Below are 23,343 nucleotides of genomic sequence, written 5' to 3'. Positions count from 1 at the left end.
TTGTTATGTTTTAAATTTTTAACTATAAATAAACAGAAATTTGTCTACATTTTTTTAAAAAAAATTCCTATTTATAGCACATATTATACACACAATCTGCATAATGTTTATAACTATAATACAACAATTTACAAGAATCAAGTCATAACTATGTACAAATATTTTTAAAGTATGTATTACAAGAGCGATAAGTTTGAAATGAGATATTCAAAACATTCAACTTACTGCTTTGAATGGCATTAACAGAGAGTACATTCTGCTTGTGTTTGGTGCAATTGGCCGTATTCATTTATCTGTGCGCCCAACAGGAACATCCATTATTTAGTTGAAATTTGAGCTGCTATATTCTGAAAATATGGAAAGCAATATGAAAAGCGATCTTATAATAATGGAAACATAGAAATAAGAAATGTATCAAATTTTTAAAATAGATTTATAAATACACATTTTACCTCGTTTTCATGTTCTAGGAGATCCATTGTGATGCAATTGATCATTTGTTCTGTAGTTGATCCGAACATTACGATTGTTGTAGATTCGCTATAATCATATATTTCTAAATATACTCGACATCTAAAATTAATAAAAAAGATTATCATTTGCTAGTATTCACATTTAGTACGTTCTAATTTTGATGTAAGAATCTATAATTTCAAAATATGAAATAAAATTTTTACCGTGGCTATGACACGGTCATGCTCTTGCAACTGTAACATAGAAAATTCTCGTTGTAGTCATACCTGATTGCTTTGTTACAGTTTGTGCAAGACATGTAATAAAAGTGCTGATTTAGATCAACCAAGAAAAATCTTCCTTTAATCATAAAAGTTGGTCTTTGTATTAAGACGGAAATGGATAAGCAAATCATATAACAAATTAGCCATATACATTTACGCAAGTCATTAATATTTGGATATAACAGTAAAATCATTGCAAACAAAAAAGTGAAATTTATTTATAAGGAACGAGAATATACTGTCATCGGTAATATTTATATTTAAAGCAGAACAAAGAAATATTTAGTTTCAGCACAATTTCCATGTAAAAGTTTAAATTTGCATATAACAGACATTTATTAATTAAAATTAGTAATTAGAAATTCATATGCTTATCAAATATAACATATGAATAAGTAGAGTAGTCATTACAAAATAACTAGCACGAGCATCTTTCATATGAGAAAGATAAGAAGATATCAAAAAGTAGAAGACAAATAAAAGAACCATGGAAATGCAGAAAATCAACAACAAGCAAGGTCACATGGAGTTGAAAAATGTACAACCAACAGATTTATCTGGAAGAAAGTATAAAAATAATAGAATATAATAAAATTAAAATTAAATTTATTAAATGAAACTATAATCACACATTAACAATAATGATAAATACAATAAATGGAATGGATATTTATAAAATTTAAAGTTAAATATAATATAATACTGCAGAAAATTATCTGAATTTTTGTTAGGTCTAAAAGTTTTGTTGTTTTCTTCTTTATGTCTTTATATATTGTTTTCTTATATTAATCAATATGAGTAATGGTTTTTTTAATTATCAAACTTGTTTATCAATAAATCATATTATATAAACTATATCAAACGCATTAAGTAATTTAATAGATATGTAAGTTTATCTAAATTTTAGGAATATAAACAAACCTTAAGATATTACAAAATGCATAAGCTCTTAAATGTTGTGATTATTACTAAATTATATTTTAAATTTTTAACACAATTTTATGGGCAATTCATATATTAAGTGAAAAAATTTAAACAAACTATGAACTAATGAATAAGTCCACAAACACAAACAATGGCGCTTTTTCACATTTTGAGCCCAAAAAAAAAAAGCAGGGCCCAATTGATGTGTGCCCAAAACTAACCATCAAGCCCAGCCCATTTCCTAACTTCAAATCTATACCTCTATACGGTGACGTTTGAGAAAAAAATAACCCTACCTCTCCTCTATTTCTTCTCCTCTCGGCACCGACACACACACACACACAAACACATTCCAAAGGCTTTTTCGTTCTTATCGTTTCCCGATTTCTCCATTCTTTCTCTTCCTCTCTCCGTCTCACATCCACACCACCACAGCACACATAATAGTTTCGCCTTCCTCTCAACCGCATGATATTTTTATATTTTTCATTTTTTTCCCTCCCTTTGTCTCTAGTTCTCTTGAAATCTCTTTCTTTGAGCTCCATGTTTTTTATTCTTGAACAAATAGCAGAAAGATGGGATCCATTGTATCTTCTAGTTTTAAAAAAGAATTTGTTGTTGTTTATAAACTTGAACATATGTATATGTTTTAATGTAGGTCCAAGAAGTTTGAAGATCTATTTATTGTTATGCATTGTTCAGATTTACGGTTTTGAACTTTTATTTTGGTGAAAAAGTTTTTTTTTTTTTTGTTCTTTGTAAACTTTGACAGATCTAGACGTTTTAGTCTAGAACCGAGAGGTTCTACTTTAGATTTGTCAAATCTATTTACCTAGATTTATTTTTTCTTGTATATTGTTCACATCTCGGATTTTTACCTTCTAGTTTTTTTTTTTTAAATCGCTTTCTAGAAAAAGTTCTCGGTTTTAGCTATGAAGAAAGATATGATTCTTGAGAAATATTAAATTTTTTAGAAGTTTCTCTCCTTACATCTACATGTCTTGCAGATTCTTTTAATAGCTTCTTTTTTTTTTTTTTTTTAATCTTTAGAAGCTTCGAGACATGTACATATTTTAGTTTACATCTGAGAAGTTTTAGGTTAGAAGTTTTAATTTTAGTTTACATTTAAGAAATTTTAATTTAGATTTGAAATTTAGACCCATCGATGTACATGGCTAAATATTTTTTTTACTCTATTATTTACAAGTCTACAATTTCCTGCGATTTAGATTTGTCGATGTAAATGTTTTACATTTTTCTTTGGTATTTACTTTAATTGTGTGTAAATATTAGTGAGTAATCTGTTTAGGCATAATATTGTTTTGCTTATCTGAAATTTCTACTTTCTTTGTGATACATATGTCTATCCTCTTATCAATTTATGTAATTATTTTTTACATATAATTATTGGGTCACAAAGTATCAAACTCCAAATTTTTTGGCAATTCTATTTTTTTTTTTTAACATGCATATGCCTATGAGGTATTTGATGAAAGAATAGAGAAATTCATATTTAACTGAGAAACAATAAAAATGTATTTATATTTTAGATGTAAATATTGGCTCAAAAGATATGAAAATTGAAACTTGTTGATGACTAATATGTTTAGGCTTAATTTTTATTTCTTACTTGTAATTTATACTTTCTTTGTTATGCATATGTCTATTCTGTTATGAATTTATGTAAATATATTTTAGATGTAAGTATTAGATATGAAAGTATCAAAGTGCAAACTTTTTATCAAGTCGATTTAGTGCAATTTTTTTTTCTAGCTGTAATTTCTAGTTTTTTTAACATGCATATGCCTACGTGCTATTTCATGAAAGTATTGAGAAATTCATATTTAAATGAAAAATAATAAATATTTATTTATATTTTACATGTAAATATTGGGCCCGAATATATGAAAATTGAAAGTTCTTGGTGACTAATCTGTTTAGACTTAATCTTTTTTCCTTATCTATAATTTCTACTTTTTTTTCTCATGCATATGTCTATTCTATTATGAATTTATGTAAATATATTTTGGATGTAATTATTAGGTCTAGAAGTATCAAAGTCCAAAGTTTTTATCAACTCTATTTAGGTGCAATTTTTTTTTTACTATCTCGTTTTAACATGCATATGCATACGAGCTATTTGATGAAAGCATAGGAGAAATCATATGCTTATAACATTTTCCTTTTATTTTTAGCATTCATATAAAGAGTTTCTCGTTCCTTCTATTTTGTTGGAAAATGAGTTTCACTTTTATGAAACCAACAATTAAGTGCCATTTGAATAGTAGGTTGAGTTAAGATAAGCTGAGATAAAAAATGAAAGTTTAATAAAATATTATCAGAATATTATTTTTTAATATTATTATTATTTTGAGATTTGAAAAAAATTAAAATGTTTATTATATTTTATATAAGAATTTAAAAAAATTGTAATGATGAGATGAAACACTTTCACTAAGACTTTAACAAATTTTCTTGCATATTACGGGTGGACGACGACTAGTGTTTATAATTTGGTGATTCTCATAGATTTTGGTTCTGTGGAAAAACATAGAAAATTGTCTAAAATAAATCCAATCTAGTAATCAATAAATGGGTTCTATTGCGCATAAGAGTATTGCGATTTTCTAGAAATTTGAAGATATTTTACTATAAAGAATTAATTAAATTCTAAAAAAATTTGGTTTGAAGAATGAAAGTAAATAACTCAATGGTTTGGAAAGTCATTTTGCAGTGTAGTGAATCTTCAATTAGAAGGCAAAAACCGTGTAACTTTCGCGTATTTGGTCCGAATCATTCACTCATCTCAATCAAAAGCAAAGAAGCAGCAGCAGATTAGACTGGTTGGTCTCTTTGTAAGAAGCATATGATACGAATAAGCCCAATCCTATATAAAAAGGAAGAGGGAGATAAGGAGAGTTACTAACACAAGCTTAATCCATCGCCGAATCATCTTCTAGACCTCCCGAATTTAGTAACTCAGGCTTCGTTTGTTTTCACAGCTCTTCTCAACTCATCTCATCTAATTATTACAATTTTTTCAAAATTTCACACAAAATAAAATAATCAATTCAACTTTTTCAAATCTCAAAATAATAATAATATTAAAAAAATATATTTTAACAATATTTTATTCAATTTTTAACATTAATCTCAACACGATATATATATAAATAATATATTTTTTTTTTGATGTAGCTTTTTATTGACATTGTATCAAATGATTTATCCATCAGTATAATATAATGAGTAGTCTTTAATTATTAAATACCATATCATAAAATGATCGAAGGATGATAATAAAACAATTGATCGGTAATATTACTCGTCTCTAAAATTATTGTTAAAGAAAAATTTTACATATGCGGAAGGTATAGAGAGGAAGCAAGTGGATTAGACATGGTGTCTCGAAAAACAACGTGCATTGTATTAGATGTATAATTAAAACCTAATTTGTTTTGTTCGTACAAAAGTTAAACACGAACCATATTCTTACCCCAAAACTAGGGATGGAGAATTTATTCTATTCTGTTTTCTGGATAAATGGTATTAGCCAAAGGAAGCGACAAAGGGCATTGGTGCAATCAAAGAGCTCTCAATTTGCATATTATGACGTGGCGAAAATTAAAGAAATAATTTGTATATTAAAAAAGGATATATATATATATATGTTGTAGTTTTACATTAACTTTTTCATGGTGGTTCCATTTTTTTAATATTGAGTGTAAGAATTTTTCGCACCATAAAATTATATATAACGTTATTTAAAAAATTATTCACTTAAAAAAAGCTATTTTAATATTTAATTTTATATATATATCATTGAGATTATATATTTTAAATAGTTTAATATTTCGATTGAACCAAAGAAATAATTAGTTAAATATGACATAATGGATTATATAATTGGGATGAGATCATTGAAAATGAGGAAGAGCAGTTGGATGCTGTCTCTCACAAGATGTGTCGTTAAGTTTGTGTTTGGACAGTGAGATAATCTTAAATATTCTGAATAATAAAAAAATAATAATAATAGAATATTAAATAATAATAATAAATAATAATAAAATAATACATATTGATGGAAAATGGAAAGACGAAACGGAAGATTAGAATAAATTTAGAGCCTATAAATATAAACACAAACCATTTCAAGAAACATCCCCCGGAGAGCAAACCGATTCACTCTATTCTCTCTGCCCAACGAGCCTTTCTCTATTTTCCCCTGAAACCTTGGCTGCCTTTGAAGTTTCCTATTCTTCGAAACTTGAAATCTGCCGTATTGTCTTCGACCATGGAAGCAGTTTTTCTCTTCTCACTGTTCAGACAAATGGTTGCTCATGAAGCTTTGATGAAGACTCGATTACTCCCTTACGAGTGAGAGCTGAAAAACAAAGCCCTTTTGTCTCTCAAATCCTATATGCGAATGGATTCGATCAATTTTTACAACATCAAAGTTGAGAAGGCGAAAGCGTTGCCAAGGCATCGCCAGTTTCAAAAGATCGCAAACCTGTGCCGGGTAATCGAGGTATGCGTTGTCCTGGTCTTGATTTCCAGGTTTTCCATGCAACTCCCGCTTGCTGTCAAGAACTCCACTGGCTATTTCCATGAGGTTAAAGTTGTCTTGGTCAGTCCTCGCTTTGTGTTTGTCGTCGGAAACGTTATAATTTTCACACTTTTCGCCAAGTCGGGGCAGTTTTCAGCTCGAGCAGCAAATACTTCTGGATTTGATCTGTACGAGGAGTTCATCAAGAACAGTGAAAAGAAACAGAGAATTCAACCAGATAAGACCTCGTACCTCGGCAAACTTAGCGTATCTGATGAGAATACATTTAAGGATTACCGGAGCATTCAAAGTTTCTCGCAAAATTCAAACAGTGGGTTGTGTGAGAAATCACTCCGAGTACTCCGACGTTCGGAGACACAGAAATGCAGCAAGAATATCAGTCCTTCCGATGAGATTATGGCGAAAAGTTCATGTCCAGAGGATGAAATGAGCAACGAGGAGTTCCAGCGCAAGGTGGAGGCTTTCATTACCCGGCAGCAAAGGTTTCGTAGGGAAGAAGAGTATTCTGTACTATAGAATTAATTACTCAAGAACATGAAGCATTTTACTTCAATTCCGACGTAACTGTGCATGTACATTAATATCTCATATATGCCATTGAATAGTTATCAGATATTGGACAGTTTGTTTGGTGTTAGAAAGTATTAGATTTTGATGTCTGGGTTTTGGGCTTTTGATCTATTTGTATCCCCCAGGCTTCTTGATCTAACCACGTTTTCCTCCGTTATAAGTGAAGGCAATTAATAAAATTGAAATACTGTCTTCTTTCTTAAAAAAAAAAAAAAAAAAAGAATATTTATCAGATATCATAAATAATTTTTCAAAGCAGATGCTTGATGCAATATTTCATGAAATGCGCGTCCTATTGATTGGATATGCGTATAAGAGGATATCTAAATCCAAGAGCTGATGCTTTTCTCTGGATAAAAAGGTATTCCATGTTCTGTTATATGCTAATTCAGATGCTTCCAGTACGCCAAGTTGCCTAAGGTATATTTCCAAAATCTAAAGCACGTAGCAAATGAAAAAACCACCCAAAAACTCAGGGCTTCATGGCATTTTCATCTACAGGGCTGGCATCTTTGTTTGCTTGCCAACAACCAATTGAATTAAGACAGATCACAGACGTATCTCATGATGGGATAAACCGATAAATACTCGTTTGGATTCAGATATAGGTTGATATAATTTTATTATAATATTATTTTTAATAATATTATTATTTTAAGATTTAAAAAAATTAAATTATTTATTATATTTTTTGTAAAAATTAATTTATACAAGAATACATTATCATGAGATAACATAACCGTAGGAATGGGTGCGCCCACAGTGGGAGCAGCCTTGGCCTTTCATGTCCAGCCTAATTATGGCTCGACTTACAGTGTTACACGCATTGAAGTGGCCAAACGGATCACTTCATTACAAGAGAAGTGGCTGGCCTTTTAACAGAAATTCTTTGGGACCCGAATTTGGGTTCCGAATGAGTGTTTTTTTTTTTATTTTTTTTTTTTTTTGAACTTAGTGATTAAGAAAATATTTTTTAATAATATTGTAAATTTTTTAAGTTTTTTTAAAAATGTTTATGATGATTAAAAAAATACATAAAAAAAAAAAGAAAATAGAAAACGGAAATGTACTATTCGGTGACTGTATTTGAGACATTATTTCAATGACTGTAACACCGCTCGGCCTTTAATAGCCAGCCAAGAGGGCACGAACAGAAGCTCATGGAGAGCTTCTATTTTGTACTTTGTTCTGATCTTTCTCAAATATTTCATTTTTAGACTGTGAAATACGAGTGTTGCTTTGCCCATAGCACGCCCCACCATCGATGAAAATGATTTTGGATGAACAACAACAACGAAAAATTCATGAAACAACCGCATCAGTTATAAGATTTACCGCTCTCGGGATAAACGACACTCTGATCTAATCTTTTCTAACAATAACTTCATAGGGTAAGATCACTTGGGTTCACTTCCTTCTGGAAATATCATCTTTATTCTCTTGATGATCCACTTGCGGTATGTTTTCTTCGTCTACTTCTTTCTTGCCAGCACTGATTTTTTTCTTCTTTTTAATCTTGTTTTCCCTTCTCTCAATGATACTTCTTTGTTAATTAAAGGAGACATATGCTCTAAAATCTCACCAAGGAGTAAGAGCACTGGTACCCTTCTGGCCTTCTTTAAGGGTTGTGCCTATCACCTAAAATTTGCAGACTTTGTCACTTTGGAAGAAGATAATAAATATTCAGAAGCCAACGAATGTAGAACGTTAATATTGTCAAAACACCCCTCTTATCCTCTTTTGTCGAGAACAAAAAAAGGGAAGAAAGATAGATAGAATAAACTATAATCACCATAATATTGCTTGAATTTATCTTATTATCGAGTAATATTTGAGTAGTAAAAGGGTATTTCACATCCACTTATTCGACTGCAAATTCATTTGATGGTAAAAACAGTAACTTCTTTTAGTTATCTCAGTATATAATTCAGGGTCTCAACTAAAATGAAAGAAGAAGAAGACAGGCAAAGGACAAAAAAACGGCACTATCGATCATTGGTGGGTTCTAGGAAGAAGAAGAAGAAGAAGAAGAAGAAGCATCAGAGTAAATTGAGTCTCTTGTTCAAAAACGAAAAGGAAAAGGGAAAGGGAAAGGGAAAGGAAAAGCAGTGTAACCGACTACTAAATAAAGGTGAAAGTTTGAAAGAAAAAAAAAGGAGGGGGGAAAATATAGTGTTGCATGCTTGGTAGGCTTTTTTGTTTTTTCTTACTTAGTAAGAAACGGGTCTGGCAGTGATGCTGGTGTCTGTCTGGGTTGTCCACTCAATGTTTGCAATCTGGATAGCCTTTAGAACTAAAAGGCTGCCAAGTCAATATCATTTGTAGTTTGTGGATTCTATTGGATGCCTCCTTTGGCAATCATATCGATTTGAAGTTTTCTTTTTTGCTAAGAAATTTGAAAAACAGAATTAGACTAAAAATAGATGATGAGTAGAAAAATTTAATTATTTTAAGAAGAATAAAATCAAACAAAAATTTGAAAAAAAAAAAAATTGTAGTGTGTGATGTGTAGGGCTTATGATTCTATGAATAACAAAAAGCTCTTTCTTCCATTGAATTGAAGATTGTTGTACTTGTTTTCGAGGATGGAGAGTGGATTTGATAACCTGAAATTATACCCAATACAATATAAAATGGGAAAATTCATAAACACACTTGAAGAGTGGTACAGGTACAAATGTCCACAGTTTCCATGTTTGAACTAAAAGTAAATAGATTTTAAAGAAAAAGAAGAAATAAAGGAAACAAATGGAGGAAAAAGTGAAAGGTATATATTCTAATCTACACCCTATAAATAGCAAACCCAGCAAAATAAAATAATTCAAGAACAATGATTATCCCCAGTTGGGCAAAGAGAGCAGAGAGCATCTTCTAACCCTGTTTCCTCTATCCAACTATTTCTATTCTATTTAAGCTTGGCTGCCTTGCCTTTTAACTCTCTGTCTATGCTCCCAAACCTCAAATCTGCTGCTCTCTTCTCTTCCATGATGGAAACAGTTTTTGTCTTCTCTCTGTTCAGGCAAACAGTCGCTAATGAAGCTTCCATGAAAACTCAATTCCCTTTCGAGTGAAAGCTTGCGAAAATCAAAGGAGAAAAGAAAAACTAAACTGAGATTTCAATCCTTCGTTTTTCAAGTCCTATATTCAAATGGATTCATTGAATTTCTACAACATCAAAGTTGAGAAGGCGAACGCGATGCGAAGGCATCACCAGCTTCAAAAGATCGCAAACCTGTGCCGGATAATCAAGGTATGCGTTGTTCTTGTCTTGATTTCCTGGCTTTCCATGCAACTCCTACTTGCTTTCAAGAACTCCGGTGGGTATTTCCAGAACGTGACAGTCAACTTGACGAGCCCTCGCTTCGTGTTTTTTGTCGGAAACGTTATAGTCATCACTCTTTTTGCCAAGTCCGGCCAGTTTTCGACTCGAGATTCTACCACAAAGACTTCTGAATTTGATCTTTACGAGGAGTTCATCGAGAAAAGTGAAAAAATTCAGAGAGTTCACTCAGATGACACCCGACGCCTTGAAGAGCATAGCACATACGATAGTAAAGTTAAGGATTACCGGAGAGTTCAGAGTTACTTGCAGAGCTCAAACAGAGGCTTTGGTGAGAAATCACTCCCTGTACCACATCGTATAGAGACAGAAAAACTCAGGAAGAGTTCTTACTCTTGTGACAGATCGACAAAGAGCTCAAATACTGAAGATGAAAGTAGTCACGAGGAATTCCAGCGCAGGGTGGAGGCTTTCATTGCCCGGCAGCAAAGGCTTCGAAGGGAAGAACTGTACTCTGTTGTACTTTAAAATTACTAAAAAGATGTAGCAGTTGATAGTTGAGAAGAGTAATGCAGTAGAGAAATTATTGTAGCAATATATACTTTGCATTTATTATATGACTGTTTTTAATTTTTTACTTTTTTATTTTAGATTTGAGAGATGTATAGTCTAAATGATGCCACATCATATGTACAAAATAGTTATTTCTAACAATGACTTCTATCTATATTTATTCTTCTATAAGTACGGTGCAACTTTTTAAAAAATAAATAAATATAAAATTTACATAAAAAATAATAATTTTTTAATAGTAACCTCCACGGCACTTACGCACTATATATGAAAATTTACCCCACAATTGCTTTCGATTAAATACTCCCAGACTTTGGCTCGAAATTTATAAGACTCCCGTGTCTAATCCTTGTGAAGAAGATGCCTTTTGGGAGATGCCATTTCCCGACAAGCACATGGGTAAATGGAAAGTTTCAGGAAATGCAATTCCTTAAGGATTGGATATTATGCGGATAACAGTTTCTGAAATCTACTTTTCCAATGTTTTAAAATGAGTGCAAGCACAGCAATCACTACCCATCCACGATAGCAATTCGAGTTGGCTTCTAACAACAAAAGCGAAGATATTACTGTATTTTAACTCTGGCTACTTTCAAGCATAGGACCAGAGTATTTGCCAGCTATGAAGAAAGTGATAGCCATGCTGAAGAGGAAAATAAACTTAAAAACCCACCAAACTCTGTGGAACTAAAGGATTTTCTCTTACTGCATCTCCAAAGATTTTAAGTATATTTAAAATAAAATCAAAACTCGTATAGAATTCAGTATCAACATAAATCTCCCAACATTTTCTTTTCCTGACAAAGTAACATAAACCTCCAACAGTTGTGCCTGAAACATCATAGAAAGAAAGCAAAGCCATCAGTTCTTACTCATTGTGGTACAGGTAAAGGAATGCAGAAATAAAGCTAAAGCGCATTAATATCAGTCTTACATGATAAAATACGATAAAAACTTAATAAATGCATTTGCTAGCACCAGTCCGCATCGATCATGATGTATCATGAAGAGTGCTATGAAGCTCATAGACAACACTTAGACTATAAACCACAACAGACGCTGACTAGATGATGAGAACATGTTCATTGCAATGGTGTGATCAAGGGGGCATTTTGAAAATTTGACAGAAAACAAAAAAACAGAAAACAAAAAAGCAGAGAATCATATACTCGCCTCAAAAACTAGGGGACGTACTGCCTGGTAGACGAGGCCATCTAGTTGAGAACCTCTGCAATATGGCTATACTGCCATTTTCATTTCTATCTTCTGGTGAGGATCATAACCTATGAGTTTGAAATCACCAGCCACAAAAGAATCTATGTTCTTTTTCTCTGGATTGATTCTCAAAATCTGCATTAGAAGTGATGGGGCAAATGATGTTAAAAAAAAGTAACAAAAACCATACCCTTTCCCAACCAGAATTATATTTCAAGATGAAATTAAAATCAAGTCACCAAAGTCTTGGCTGAACATTATTACACATACTGGAAAAGGCCTAGGGGGATTCTGAAGCTGCTCCTGCAGAGGTCGGACATGAGTGCGGTAAACATGAGCATCCCCAAAAACATGGATAAAATCACCTGGAATGAGATCTGTAAAAGACAGAAGGTAATTACAACCGATTCTAAGAAAACCCCCAGTATTATGTTAACTAAAGTGAATATTAATTTGAATGGTAGAGCCAAGAACATAGATCTCTCCGAAACTGTATGAAGGGTTTTTTGAAGCAATTGTGATATATCCAATCCTAATACACATCATCAGTTAATCTGATCTATAGAAGTGAATGATAAACCATGAAATTGGATGTTCAGGGAACCATTGCGTAGTCTAGGCATCCGTGAATTGATTCTCAGAAACTCATATGTACTTAACATTTACCATCACATGCAGTATCAAAAACTCTTTTCATTCATCATGTGATGCCACCACACAAATCATCTACATTTATCATTCAAGAAAAATCTGCATGTAAAAACGAACTGATTGCTGTTAAAATGCATACCACAAACATGAGCAATCATGCATGTCAGGAGAGCATAAGATGCAATGTTGAAAGGCACACCAAGGCCCATGTCAGCAGAGCGCTGATACATTTGGCATGACAATTCACCATTGGCCACGTAAAACTACAAAGAGAAAGAGGATGTACTCAATAACAAAGAGAAATTAAGAAAAAAAGAGTTGCACGTACTACTTCAACACAAACCTGGGCAAACATATGGCAAGGTGGAAGTGCCATCAATTTGAGATCAGAAGGATTCCATGCTGAGAGTATTATCCGTCGGTCATCAGGATTATTTTTTATCTTGTGAATAACATCCAACAATTGATCAAACCCTTGGCCAGAGTAGTCATCATGCATGTCAGTATACCTGCAGAATGTAAGATGGATGGGTAAATTGGTGAAATTTAATTTTCTTAGGTTAATCCACAAGATGAAACCAGAAAAAGTTGAATCCTCCTAACCGAGCACCAAAGTGTCTCCACTGGAATCCATAGACAGGTCCCAAATCACCTTCCTCCCTGTCTGTCAAACCGATGCTGGAAACAGGCAAATAAGATATAATACAAAACTCATTGAACAACAAAATCTATATACACGAGCCACAGAGCACACATGATAGATGCGAATGACTAGATTTTTATTCATATCGTAATTCGATACTTGCCCATCAAGGTAGTCTCTGGAAGCATTGCCATCCCATATATGAATGCCTTTTTCCTGAAGGACCTGTCATTAAGCCAACCTCTAAGAATACATTCCATTTCACCATGATCTCATCTTCATCAGATAGATGAAGATTCTCAATTTAAAATATGCAAACCATGGGTAAATGAAATTATTTTACTTAATTTTCCATAGCAATTAAAGGCTCATAAAGAAATTATCACCTTGGCACTTGTCGACCCACTGATAAACCATAGAAGTTCTTCAACAACACCTCTCCAAAATACTTTCTATTAACCAAATGATAACAACATGCGTCAACTTATTATCCAGATGAAAAAGAGAAATGTGGTTTTTAAATAAAATAAGCCTGTGACCAACAACACATCATGAATCAAAATTACTGATAAAAAGGAAATACATGCAGTATAACCAAATGGTTACACAGATTTTTTTTTTTTTTTAATTCCTTAATAAGAAAGATTCACATGCCTTGGTGGTAAGAAGCGGAAAAGATCTGCGCAGATTGAACCTCATCTGTGGAAGTACAATGGAAAAAGTGCAACCGATTGAAGACCATCGGTATGTAAACAAAAGATATTTAAAATGGAAGCAAAGAAAGTTTGCTTAATAATCTGAGATTTTACCTGGCAACCAAACTTTGACAGAGTACCAGTCCCTGTCCTATCATCTTTAAGAGTGCCAACGGAAATTATTTCTTGAACCAGTCTAAGATACATATACTCCTCATGTCTCTCAAAGATCATCTTGGGCAAGAACGAGAAATTCTTTACCTCAAACTTCGTGGAATCAGAATTACCATCAAAGACCAGATCACCATTTTGACGAAGGGATTCAACTGCAGAACTCCTCACGCGAACAAGTGTTGTGAAGGAGTATCGAATGTTATTTTCCACCACGGGAAAGGAGGAGTGCCATGGTTGAAATACAGAGGAATCAACCGTAGGCAAAAATGTATCACATTCAATGCTTGCCTCAATTTCTGTTATATGGATAGCATCACAGCTAGGCGCATTGAGAGCTTCCCTGTATATAAACATGATCAATAGTTGGGGGGGAAAAAAGTGCTCGTCAATACAATAATTACCAACAAAAGCACACCTCAATATCTGGCCACCTCCTATGACAAACACCTTTTCAATTGACAGACAATACGGGGGAGCAGCTAACAATTCCAAAGCCGAAGCTAAGCTTCCACATATTAAAACATTTTCTGCCGTTGCAATATCAAAACTTCCAGAGCGAGTCAGAACCACATTAAGGCGACCGGGAAGAGGACGCTTTTCAACGGGAATACTCTCCCATGTTTTCCTACCCATTAAAATTGCATTCTTTTTCCCAGGATCAGACGTATACGTGGTAATGTCCTTAAAAAATTTGAGATCGGTGGGTAAATTCCATGGCAGTTTTCCATCCTTACCAATACCCATTTCTTGGGTTGCAGCCACAACGACTTGATAAGTCCTCTGTGGATTAGGCTGTCCATTGCCATTGCCATTACCATGGCCGTTAGTGCTTGTTAAAGAGTCATTAGCCATACTCGAGCCAAAACTTGACAGACACTAGGCCGATGGCTCAAAACGAGGACTGAACTGCTAACTTTTGCAGAAGTGCAGGAGAACCTAAAATCGATCACAAAGATTAATTAGAAAAAAATAAAAATTACAATATATGGAAAACCATCCCTCAACTGTGATCCAATCAGAAAAGTAACGACCGGAACAACATGACAAACGAACAAACAAGGTCCGGAAACGTTGAAGAGAGAAGAACGCTGCAAGCACTTCAAAATAGGTAAGTCCAGGGCATGACAATCCAATTTGAAACATCTCAACATGCAAAGGAAATCATCCAACCTTTTTTTAAGAGCAATTTTGTTTTATGAGTACTCCAACCAATTCAAATCGTCTAAATTGGGTCAACTCAACAAAAACCCTGATTCAATCGAAATTCCGATTCTAAGTATAACCTCTTAAATTTAAGTTCTTATCAAACCAAACCAATGTAGCAATGTATAAACAAAAATAGACGAGCGGTACCCAGCTTACACAGGGATCATGTCCCAGATATATGCACACATGCGAAAGAATCCGTCAATTATTCCCTTTCAAAAGTTTAAATCTGTCTTTTCTTTTTTTTTTCTTGGGATGGGTGTCATTGCAACAGTTATTAAACCCAGAGGAAAAAATGGGTATCCACCGTTCAATACAGTTTCAAGGGAAAGATCATTCCTCGAAGACAATATATGGAACCCACTATGCTTCAAACCAAAAACAGCATATTTACACATAAATAACAGAGAACTCCCACGATTTATAGACTATAATTACTGACGAACCCTAAAGATCGGATTTTTAGCATTAAGTAAAGAAGAAGATGGATGAGAGAGAGGAATCGGATACTCCGGTTAGTAAAAATACTAACAAAAATTAGACGGATAATGTGAATTTGAAGAACGGGAAAAGTAAGAGGAAGCTTATCGGGAGTTGAAATCCACCAAACGTTCATCGAAATCCTAAAACAATTAGCAAAACCTACTAATTTACTAAAAAACTGTCATAATAAAATATCTGAAATTGGAGCACTCATTGATCAGAGCTCACACAGCAATCAATAAACAAAGCAACCAAACCCACAATCTTAATCAAAAGGAAAAGAGATCATTTAACAAAAAAGAATAAAAAAAATCATCAAAATGTCCAAACGTAACCCGACGATCTCGAACGAAGCGCAAAATCCTCACCCAGAGAGAGAGAGAGAGAGAGAGTGAGGGAGTTTGGTATGAGAAAAACTAGGGTAGAAAGGTAATGGAAGAGTGCTTTACTTGTGGTTGGCTGTCAGCTATGCGGCATTTCGGAGAGACTCAGGCGATTGGCAGAAGAAGAAGAAGAAGAAGAAAGAAGAGGAAGAGACTGCGAAAACCAGGAGCTAAAACCCAAAACCGCTTTCACAAACTCTCCCCCGTGCTCTCTCTGTCTCTCCCTCTCGGGAAAAAAGGGGAAAAAGTGAGAAATTGAGAGGAAAGAAAAATCCAAAAGCACGGTTGACGCGGAATATCGCCGTCGCCGAGGCTATATATACTGCGAATAGAAAATATAGGCGTTGTTGGTAACATCAAATGCTCCTACTTGTTCCTATAAATTCACCAACATGTTCCCCCCACCTTTTTCTTTTTTAAAACCTTTATTTTAAATATGACACAGTTGAACTTGTCTTGTACCATGTATCATGTTTTTACCTATTATTATTTTTATTAAGATTATTTATTATTTATCATCTAATTATTAAATATCTAATAAAAATATGACGAATAAATGATAATTAAAAATATAGTAGATAAATGAATAATAAATAACATGAAATGATAAATATTATTTTTTTAGGCTTGTTTAAAATTTATAAATTATTTTTAAGATTTGCGTTGTCTGGTTTAAAAATGGAATTTTAACAATTTTAGAAAAAAAAAAAACAAAATCAACTAAATTAATTTATCCTCTAATGGAAACATAACGCCTAGCTTATCAACTAAATAAAACTAACATAAATTAAGAAAATCAACTAAGATTTTATAAAGTCATTTAATGAAAAAAGTTTTGGAGACTACAAATAAAAATACCTAAAATTATGAAAAATAAATAAATTTACTGAAAATACTTAAATTAAAAAACCCAAAGAAAGTCATAAATGATTAATGAAAAACTTAGAAATATTAAAATAATACTTAGAAAATTCTATATCTCTCTAACCCCAAATAGAGGATGCCAAAAGAAAAACTTATACCAATATCTAACAAGCCAACCGAAAAAATAAAAAATAAAAAGCCCCTTTGCTTTGCAGCCTTTCTCAGGGGCCCAAAAGCTGCGTGCTCTATTATTGCTGTCAAGGCGGGAAATCCATTACAGCAGCCAATAGCATGACACCTGAGTATCCGCGAATGGTAAAAACATAACGCCCAGTTTATCTGGCCGTCCCCTTCGGCGATAATCTGAAAGCCCTTGTAGGCGTCCATTTTAGCTTTACGTGGTTAAGATTTTTAATTCAATAATTCTATTTGAAGAGGCTTTAAATTTTAATTTAAAAAATAAATTTTAAAATTTAAATCTTATAAATCAAATTATGTCATAATAATAATATGTGATGTAAAAACTTTCAATTACTAATTGTAATCTGCGAAATAATCTACGAAATCTCTGTGCAACCGACTGTACTTGTCACTAAATATTTTTTATTGTTTATTTTTTTATAAGTAAATTTATTGATACGAATGAAATAGGCATAACCCATGTACACAGAAAGTATATAAAAAAAAACACCTAAATACACCTAAATATTTTTTTATTGTAAACTAGATCTTACTCATTTCATTAAGTCAGCTAGTTTGTGAAAACTCTTATCTAAGATTTCTGTGTGAACCAAATATTTCTTTCTCAAAATACATATCCATGGATTCATCTAACAGAATACAAAAGGCACATCACCATCTACACGATTCGTGTTTCCTCTCAAGAAAGATGAGTTATAATAGGTTCAAAATAAGACTGCTGTTAGCATAATAATGTATGGCTGCAAAATTAATGTTTAGATCAACATCCAGTCTAGAATAGAGCAACTGACAGATATCTTAAGCTGCAGTTACAGACAAACCATGGTGTCAATCAAAGCCCTTCAAAGAATTTTATATGGTCTTCAAATGTTTCCCCATGCCGGATTTTGACCACTGACCCATCTTCTTCAACCTAAAACCATTACAAAATCCCCAAGAGTTAACTTTATAACTTGTAAGTATTCCAAAATTTAGAGCAAAAAATTTATCTACAATTTACACGATGTTCTTATAGGAGTTCATTGAGGCAAAAGATCTGGACTTTCTAGGGATAATAGAAGCAGTTACACTTTCTAAGAGTTACTATGAAGTGCAATTTTCCTAGTATCGTTTTTACAGAAAGATGTGTGGTAGAAGATAAAGACAAGTCAAGTCATTCTTCCATACCCAGTACTCTGGAGGGCGCATCTTAAGATTATATGTTGATGCCATGCTCATGCAATAAGCACCTGCATCATGAACAACTAGACCAGCGCCCTGCAAAGTGAAACTTCAGATCAGACAACGTAAAAGTGTACAATCATGATTTTTTAGATTGAAGCCTGATAGAGAAAATAGTAGTTAAGAAAATTAAAGATCTGAGAATCCAATAAGAGGACTGCACGATAATACCTTGGCTGGAGTTGGAAGTTCTCTATCTTTCCCCAGGAAATCTGCTGACTCACAGACAGGGCCCACAACATCAAAGGTTGAGATCTCAGCACCAGCTGAAGGAGAAACCAGCTCTATATGCTGCAACCATACGCCGACAAGTCAATTGTGGGAAGAAAGGCAAGAACAGGGATAAAACGGAACAGGGACATAATATGTGAACAGTGATGGTGATTAGAGAAATACGTCCAAAATGAGCAGAAGAATAGGTGTCCCCCTCTATCAGAACCAGCAATGTAAACCTTCAAATACATTGATACTGCAATAGGACCACCAACTAACATCCTATTGATCAATTGCAACATGTTGAACAATGTTTTCAAGTACAAATATCAAAGCATTATACACTCAAAACAATGACCCTAAGCTGGTTAAAGTTAAATACCCATCATCCTCAATTCACACTAACACAATTGAAGATGAGAAGTTAAGAGTAATTGGACACTTACTTGATAAGCACCGTAAAGACTAGGACGGATAAGTTCTGCCATGCTGCCATCAATCACAACAAAATTTTTCGTTCCATTAGTTTTGACCCCAGTTACACGATTAACAAAGCAGCAAGTATTTGCAATCAATGATCTCCCAGGTTCGATGATGAGGTTAAGATTTCGTGAATGAACCAGATCTCGAACCTGCAACAACAACCAATATCCTAAAAATGTTCATGGGAACTTCTTTCTTATAAGTAAAATGTTCACTGGAACTTTATATCAACCAAAGTAAGAACATTTCTAATTCTCTTGATAACTAAAGCCCACTAGGAAGCAAAGCCTTAATTTCTAAGTTTTCATCCTTATTTAATTCCAAACTAAGACTCTGAAATAGTCACAAGTTTTTCATTCACAATGGAACTGTATAGAATTGTCAAACATGTTCACTATAATTGTCAAAACATGATAATAATGACATCAAAGGAGAATTCCTCTAAGAGGGTACAGATGTGGGCTTCAAATATCATATGAAGTGTCAAAGACTAAACATGTCATGTATCATTTCAGTCTCAATGTATGTAGAGATTGACAATCGCAACAACTCCTTAAAATAACTACTATATACTTATGCTCACTTCACTGGAGTTAAAAACAAAGCTCCTACAATATATATATATATAGATATATATATATTTAAAAAAAAGCTCCTATTTCACAGCTAGAAGATTTGAAGGCGCGGAACCTGTTGTCTAATTAATCAAAAGAGTTTATTTTAGTACATAAAGAACTCACAACACAGAGTGCTGAACCAGTGAGCTCACCTCCCATCCTTTATTTATAGGGATAGAAGATGTCATTAGGTCCAAGTACCATTCATGTCAAAATTATGATTATTTCTGCCAGGCATTATATTTTCATATAAATCAACAAAAATGACTTTAGGCTCAGTAGATGGTGAGAATCATGGCAGAATTAAAATCCTGTCCCTCAAATACTTATGGTGCTCTATATTTTTGTAACAAATGCAAACCTAAGAAATTTTTGTGCACTCATCATTCTAAGATCAACTTTAGAGTATTTGATATGCAGCTTATAATATGAGTAATTTTGAGATTAAAACTTAGCAGACCATGCTTGAAACGTGTCCATGTTTCCACAAGCAAATGCTAATTCTGTATTGGGAACTCCCTCTTCCTTCAATTGACTTATTAACCATACAGACATAATTTCCATACTTAATAAAATCCAGAAAACAAGATAGAGAGATATGATCCTCACAGTATCAACGAGATCTCTGGGTTTGGGAAGGACAGCACCAGAATGATAGTAATCTATCCCAAGCCCACCTCCAATATTTAAGTAATCAACTTCAAAACCTTGAGCTCGGATTTCATCAATGTAGTTTACCATAATAACGGCTGCATCTCTGAATATGTCCACCTGAAAATATGAAAAAACTGAGCTCCAAAATTTACATGATAAAAAGAAAATATATGTTCCCTTATTCAAAATGAGAGAAATAAATAATTAATGCATAACATCAGAATTTGAAAGAGACAGACAATGAAACCAAGATCAACACGAGAATAATGCACAACATTAATAGAGAAAACAGATGAACCTTGATCTTGGTGGTATGCTCCTTCCAAGTCTAAGGTTCGAGCCAGTGGGTGTAAACAATTTCTAGGGCCATTGGACTAGGAGAGTTTGTGCACTTACGGGAAACTACTTGCCGAGGGCCTATGCACCCCCGGGATTAGTACTTTCTTCCAAAGACCCAGTGCCAATAAAAAAGAAAAACATAGGAGAATATATTTTATTTCAACAGCAACATCCAATGACAATTTGAAATAGCATCAAACAACCAAAGTCACTCAACTCACAAAAAATTTGAAGAGTTTTATCATTTATATTACAATTATTTAATAATTATTATACAATGAGCATTACTTATCAAAAAAATTATTATACAATGAGCATTACTTTTCCCAGACCTTGGTTCTATATTGTAGTTACACCAGAGAAATTTAAAGGAGACAAACTCAACGTAGCTGACATACCTTAGTGATGGTGGACCCAAGATGGCAATGTGCTCCCACAAGTTTCAGCTCATCAGGATGTGCCTTCACAGCATCCAAGAACCATTGCAGCTTCTCATTTCTGATGCCAAATTTAGAGTTCTTATTCCCAGTAGCAACATAAGGATGGACCTATGAAAATAATAGATGCATTATTAAGATAAAATTCCCCATCCAAAGCAGACCAACTTGGACTCAATTGGGTATTATATCTTCCAACAAATCAATGAAGTTTGCTTTCAGCCTTGAAAAGAGGGAAATGCCAATCTGATTACAAGTTGTGAAACAATGACAATAAAAATGCATATAAATATTTCATATCAGTTTCAAATTTCAAAATTAAAACAAAAATCATAATGTTTTTTAAAGAGGATCATTACTGGAAAAACAAGAAATAAAGAATTTTGGTGACAGCCTTGTTCTGCCTCCACTAGTACAAATGAGTTAAAGTCTTAAACAAATAGGGAGTAGAACAAGTTCCAAATTAAATGCATCAAGGGTATTGGTTGAATAAGGAATGATAACCTATAAAAAAATGGTTGAATAAGGGATGATTTAAATTATTTAAACCCAACGTGTAGTTAAGTTGCAAAGGACCATCTAATGTATGGAATTCACAGAGGTCATGAATAAATCCAGTCAATAGGCAAAGATTTCGAAGCATTCAACTTGAAGTCTGTAAAAGATGTTCTCTTTACAACTAATACTAGCTCCACATATTATATGATCAGTGACTATGTGAGTAGTATAATCTACCTAACCTACCTGGGGTCCACGTCTGGGTTGATCCGAAGTAAGACATTAACCTTCTTGCCCGCTATTCTTGCAGCTGCTACAATATTCTCCAAGTCAAATTCACTATCAATATTAACAAAGACACCCTTTTCGGCAGCTAAAACTAAATCCTCCAAGAGTTTCCCATTCCCATTAAAAATACACCTGTTCATCCCGACACCAAATGTCGACACAAAAGTTAAGCTAAGGAATTAATGACAGCATTACTAACAGGACAATGCGAAATCGCACTTAAACTAACAGCATTACTAGTCTAATCGAGCTCTACATATCTCAAAAATTCAAAATCAATAATGTGGGAACATATGATTTTACTTAGTGGGATCAAATCCGGCATGGAGAGCCAGCCTCAGCTCATTTCCACTAACAAGCACTGCACCAGAACCAAGCTGTCTCAAATGCTCCAGAATCTTCAGGTTATTGTTGGCTTTGATAGCATACCCAATGACCGAGCTCAGCCCCTCCAAGGCCTCCTTGTAGGCCTCGAAGTTCCTGGTGATCTGGGGCTTACTGTAGAGATAGAAAGGCCTCCTCTCGGCGGACTCCATGACGTCCTCGACCTTGAGGCCCTCGCAGTAAAGAAACCCATCCGAGGATTTGGTGAAACAGTGCTCAAATGGTGTGGTCTGGGATGGGGTTTTGGTGGGGTCTTGGGCGAGGACGGCTCTGAGGGAGAGAGGTTTTGGGGTGAGTTTGAGGGGCGAGATTGGGATTTGGGAAAATGGCTTCTGGTTTACAGGGAATCTGATGGTTTTAGGGAGGAATGGGGAGTGGGAGATGAAGCTGGTGGCGGCCATTGACGAAGAAGAAAGCATTGCGCGAAAAATACTAGGACTAATTTCACTGGATTGACTAGGGTATTAGGGTTTATGGTCTTTTAAATTTTATTTTTTTCTTCATTAATTGCTTCTTTATAAATTACGGTATTAAAAGTGGGTAATGCTGCGTAGCAGCCACCGTAGCTGTGCACATATTGTATACTATGTAGCTGCTTTTATTTTTTTATTTTTTTTTTAGTTTTGGTGCAAAATGCACCAGACTGGCTTTACCTCTCTCTCTCATCATCTCTCTCTAGTGTCTCTCTCATCATCTCTCTCTCTCCTCAACTCTCTCTCATCTCAGATCTCTCTCTCATTCACCCGCTCTCTCCCATCTCGGCTCTCTCTTATCATCTCTCTCTCCTCGATTCTCTCTCTCATCTCAGTCTCTCTCTCTCATTGTTTCTTTCTCTCATCAGCTCTCTCTCAATCTACTAATTTCAAGTTTAAGAGATGTAAGATGTGTGGTTTAGATGATGCTACATAAGGTATGCAAAATGACTACCACAAAACAGTGGCTGCTCTCCATATTATTTCATTATAAATCAATACTTGCATATTAAAATATAGAACTTGTGCAATTTATTATATTTTCATCCCATTTTAATCATTGGGTAGGGA

The 23,343-nt window shown here is 33.8% G+C and overlaps 4 protein-coding genes across 4 annotated transcripts; 2 read left to right on the top strand and 2 right to left on the bottom strand.

Annotated features, from left to right (window-relative positions):
- Positions 1-5,826: 5,826 nt before the first annotated feature.
- LOC121258306 lies at positions 5,827-6,839 on the top strand. Its single transcript, XM_041159775.1, has one exon. It carries the CDS (start codon positions 6,082-6,084, stop codon positions 6,742-6,744), a length of 663 nt encoding a protein of 220 aa, XP_041015709.1. The 5' UTR covers positions 5,827-6,081; the 3' UTR covers positions 6,745-6,839.
- A 2,905-nt stretch (positions 6,840-9,744) lies between these two features.
- On the top strand, positions 9,745-10,624 carry LOC121258301. The gene is made up of 2 exons (XM_041159767.1): positions 9,745-10,048; positions 10,130-10,624. The coding sequence occupies exons 1-2, from the start codon at positions 9,947-9,949 to the stop codon at positions 10,604-10,606; spliced, it is 579 nt and encodes a 192-aa protein (XP_041015701.1). The 5' UTR covers positions 9,745-9,946; the 3' UTR covers positions 10,607-10,624.
- A 551-nt stretch (positions 10,625-11,175) lies between these two features.
- Positions 11,176-16,406, bottom strand: LOC121258299 (bifunctional dihydrofolate reductase-thymidylate synthase-like). Its single transcript, XM_041159765.1, has 12 exons — positions 16,168-16,406; positions 14,445-14,965; positions 13,970-14,369; positions 13,815-13,859; positions 13,547-13,612; positions 13,324-13,385; positions 13,121-13,195; positions 12,861-13,026; positions 12,657-12,780; positions 12,137-12,243; positions 11,823-12,001; positions 11,176-11,481 (listed from the first exon to the last, which is right to left on the bottom strand). Exons 2-11 carry the CDS (start codon positions 14,879-14,881, stop codon positions 11,891-11,893), a joined length of 1,593 nt encoding a protein of 530 aa, XP_041015699.1. The 5' UTR covers positions 14,882-14,965; positions 16,168-16,406; the 3' UTR covers positions 11,176-11,481; positions 11,823-11,890.
- Positions 16,407-17,762: 1,356 nt separating this feature from the next.
- Positions 17,763-22,768, bottom strand: LOC121258300 (diaminopimelate decarboxylase 1, chloroplastic-like). The gene is given in 8 exon segments (XM_041159766.1): positions 17,763-18,079; positions 18,334-18,423; positions 18,559-18,678; positions 19,047-19,232; positions 20,310-20,471; positions 21,092-21,241; positions 21,871-22,048; positions 22,220-22,768. Coding segments are annotated over 8 exon segments (1,467 nt in total). The 5' UTR covers positions 22,720-22,768; the 3' UTR covers positions 17,763-17,998.
- Between the last annotated feature and the right edge of the window lie 575 nt (positions 22,769-23,343).

The sequence above is a fragment of the Juglans microcarpa x Juglans regia genome, chromosome 3S, assembly GCF_004785595.1.
Source record: "Juglans microcarpa x Juglans regia isolate MS1-56 chromosome 3S, Jm3101_v1.0, whole genome shotgun sequence".
NCBI classification, from domain to species: Eukaryota; Viridiplantae; Streptophyta; class Magnoliopsida; order Fagales; family Juglandaceae; genus Juglans; species Juglans microcarpa x Juglans regia.
This window is presented reverse-complemented; position numbering and strand designations above follow the sequence as displayed.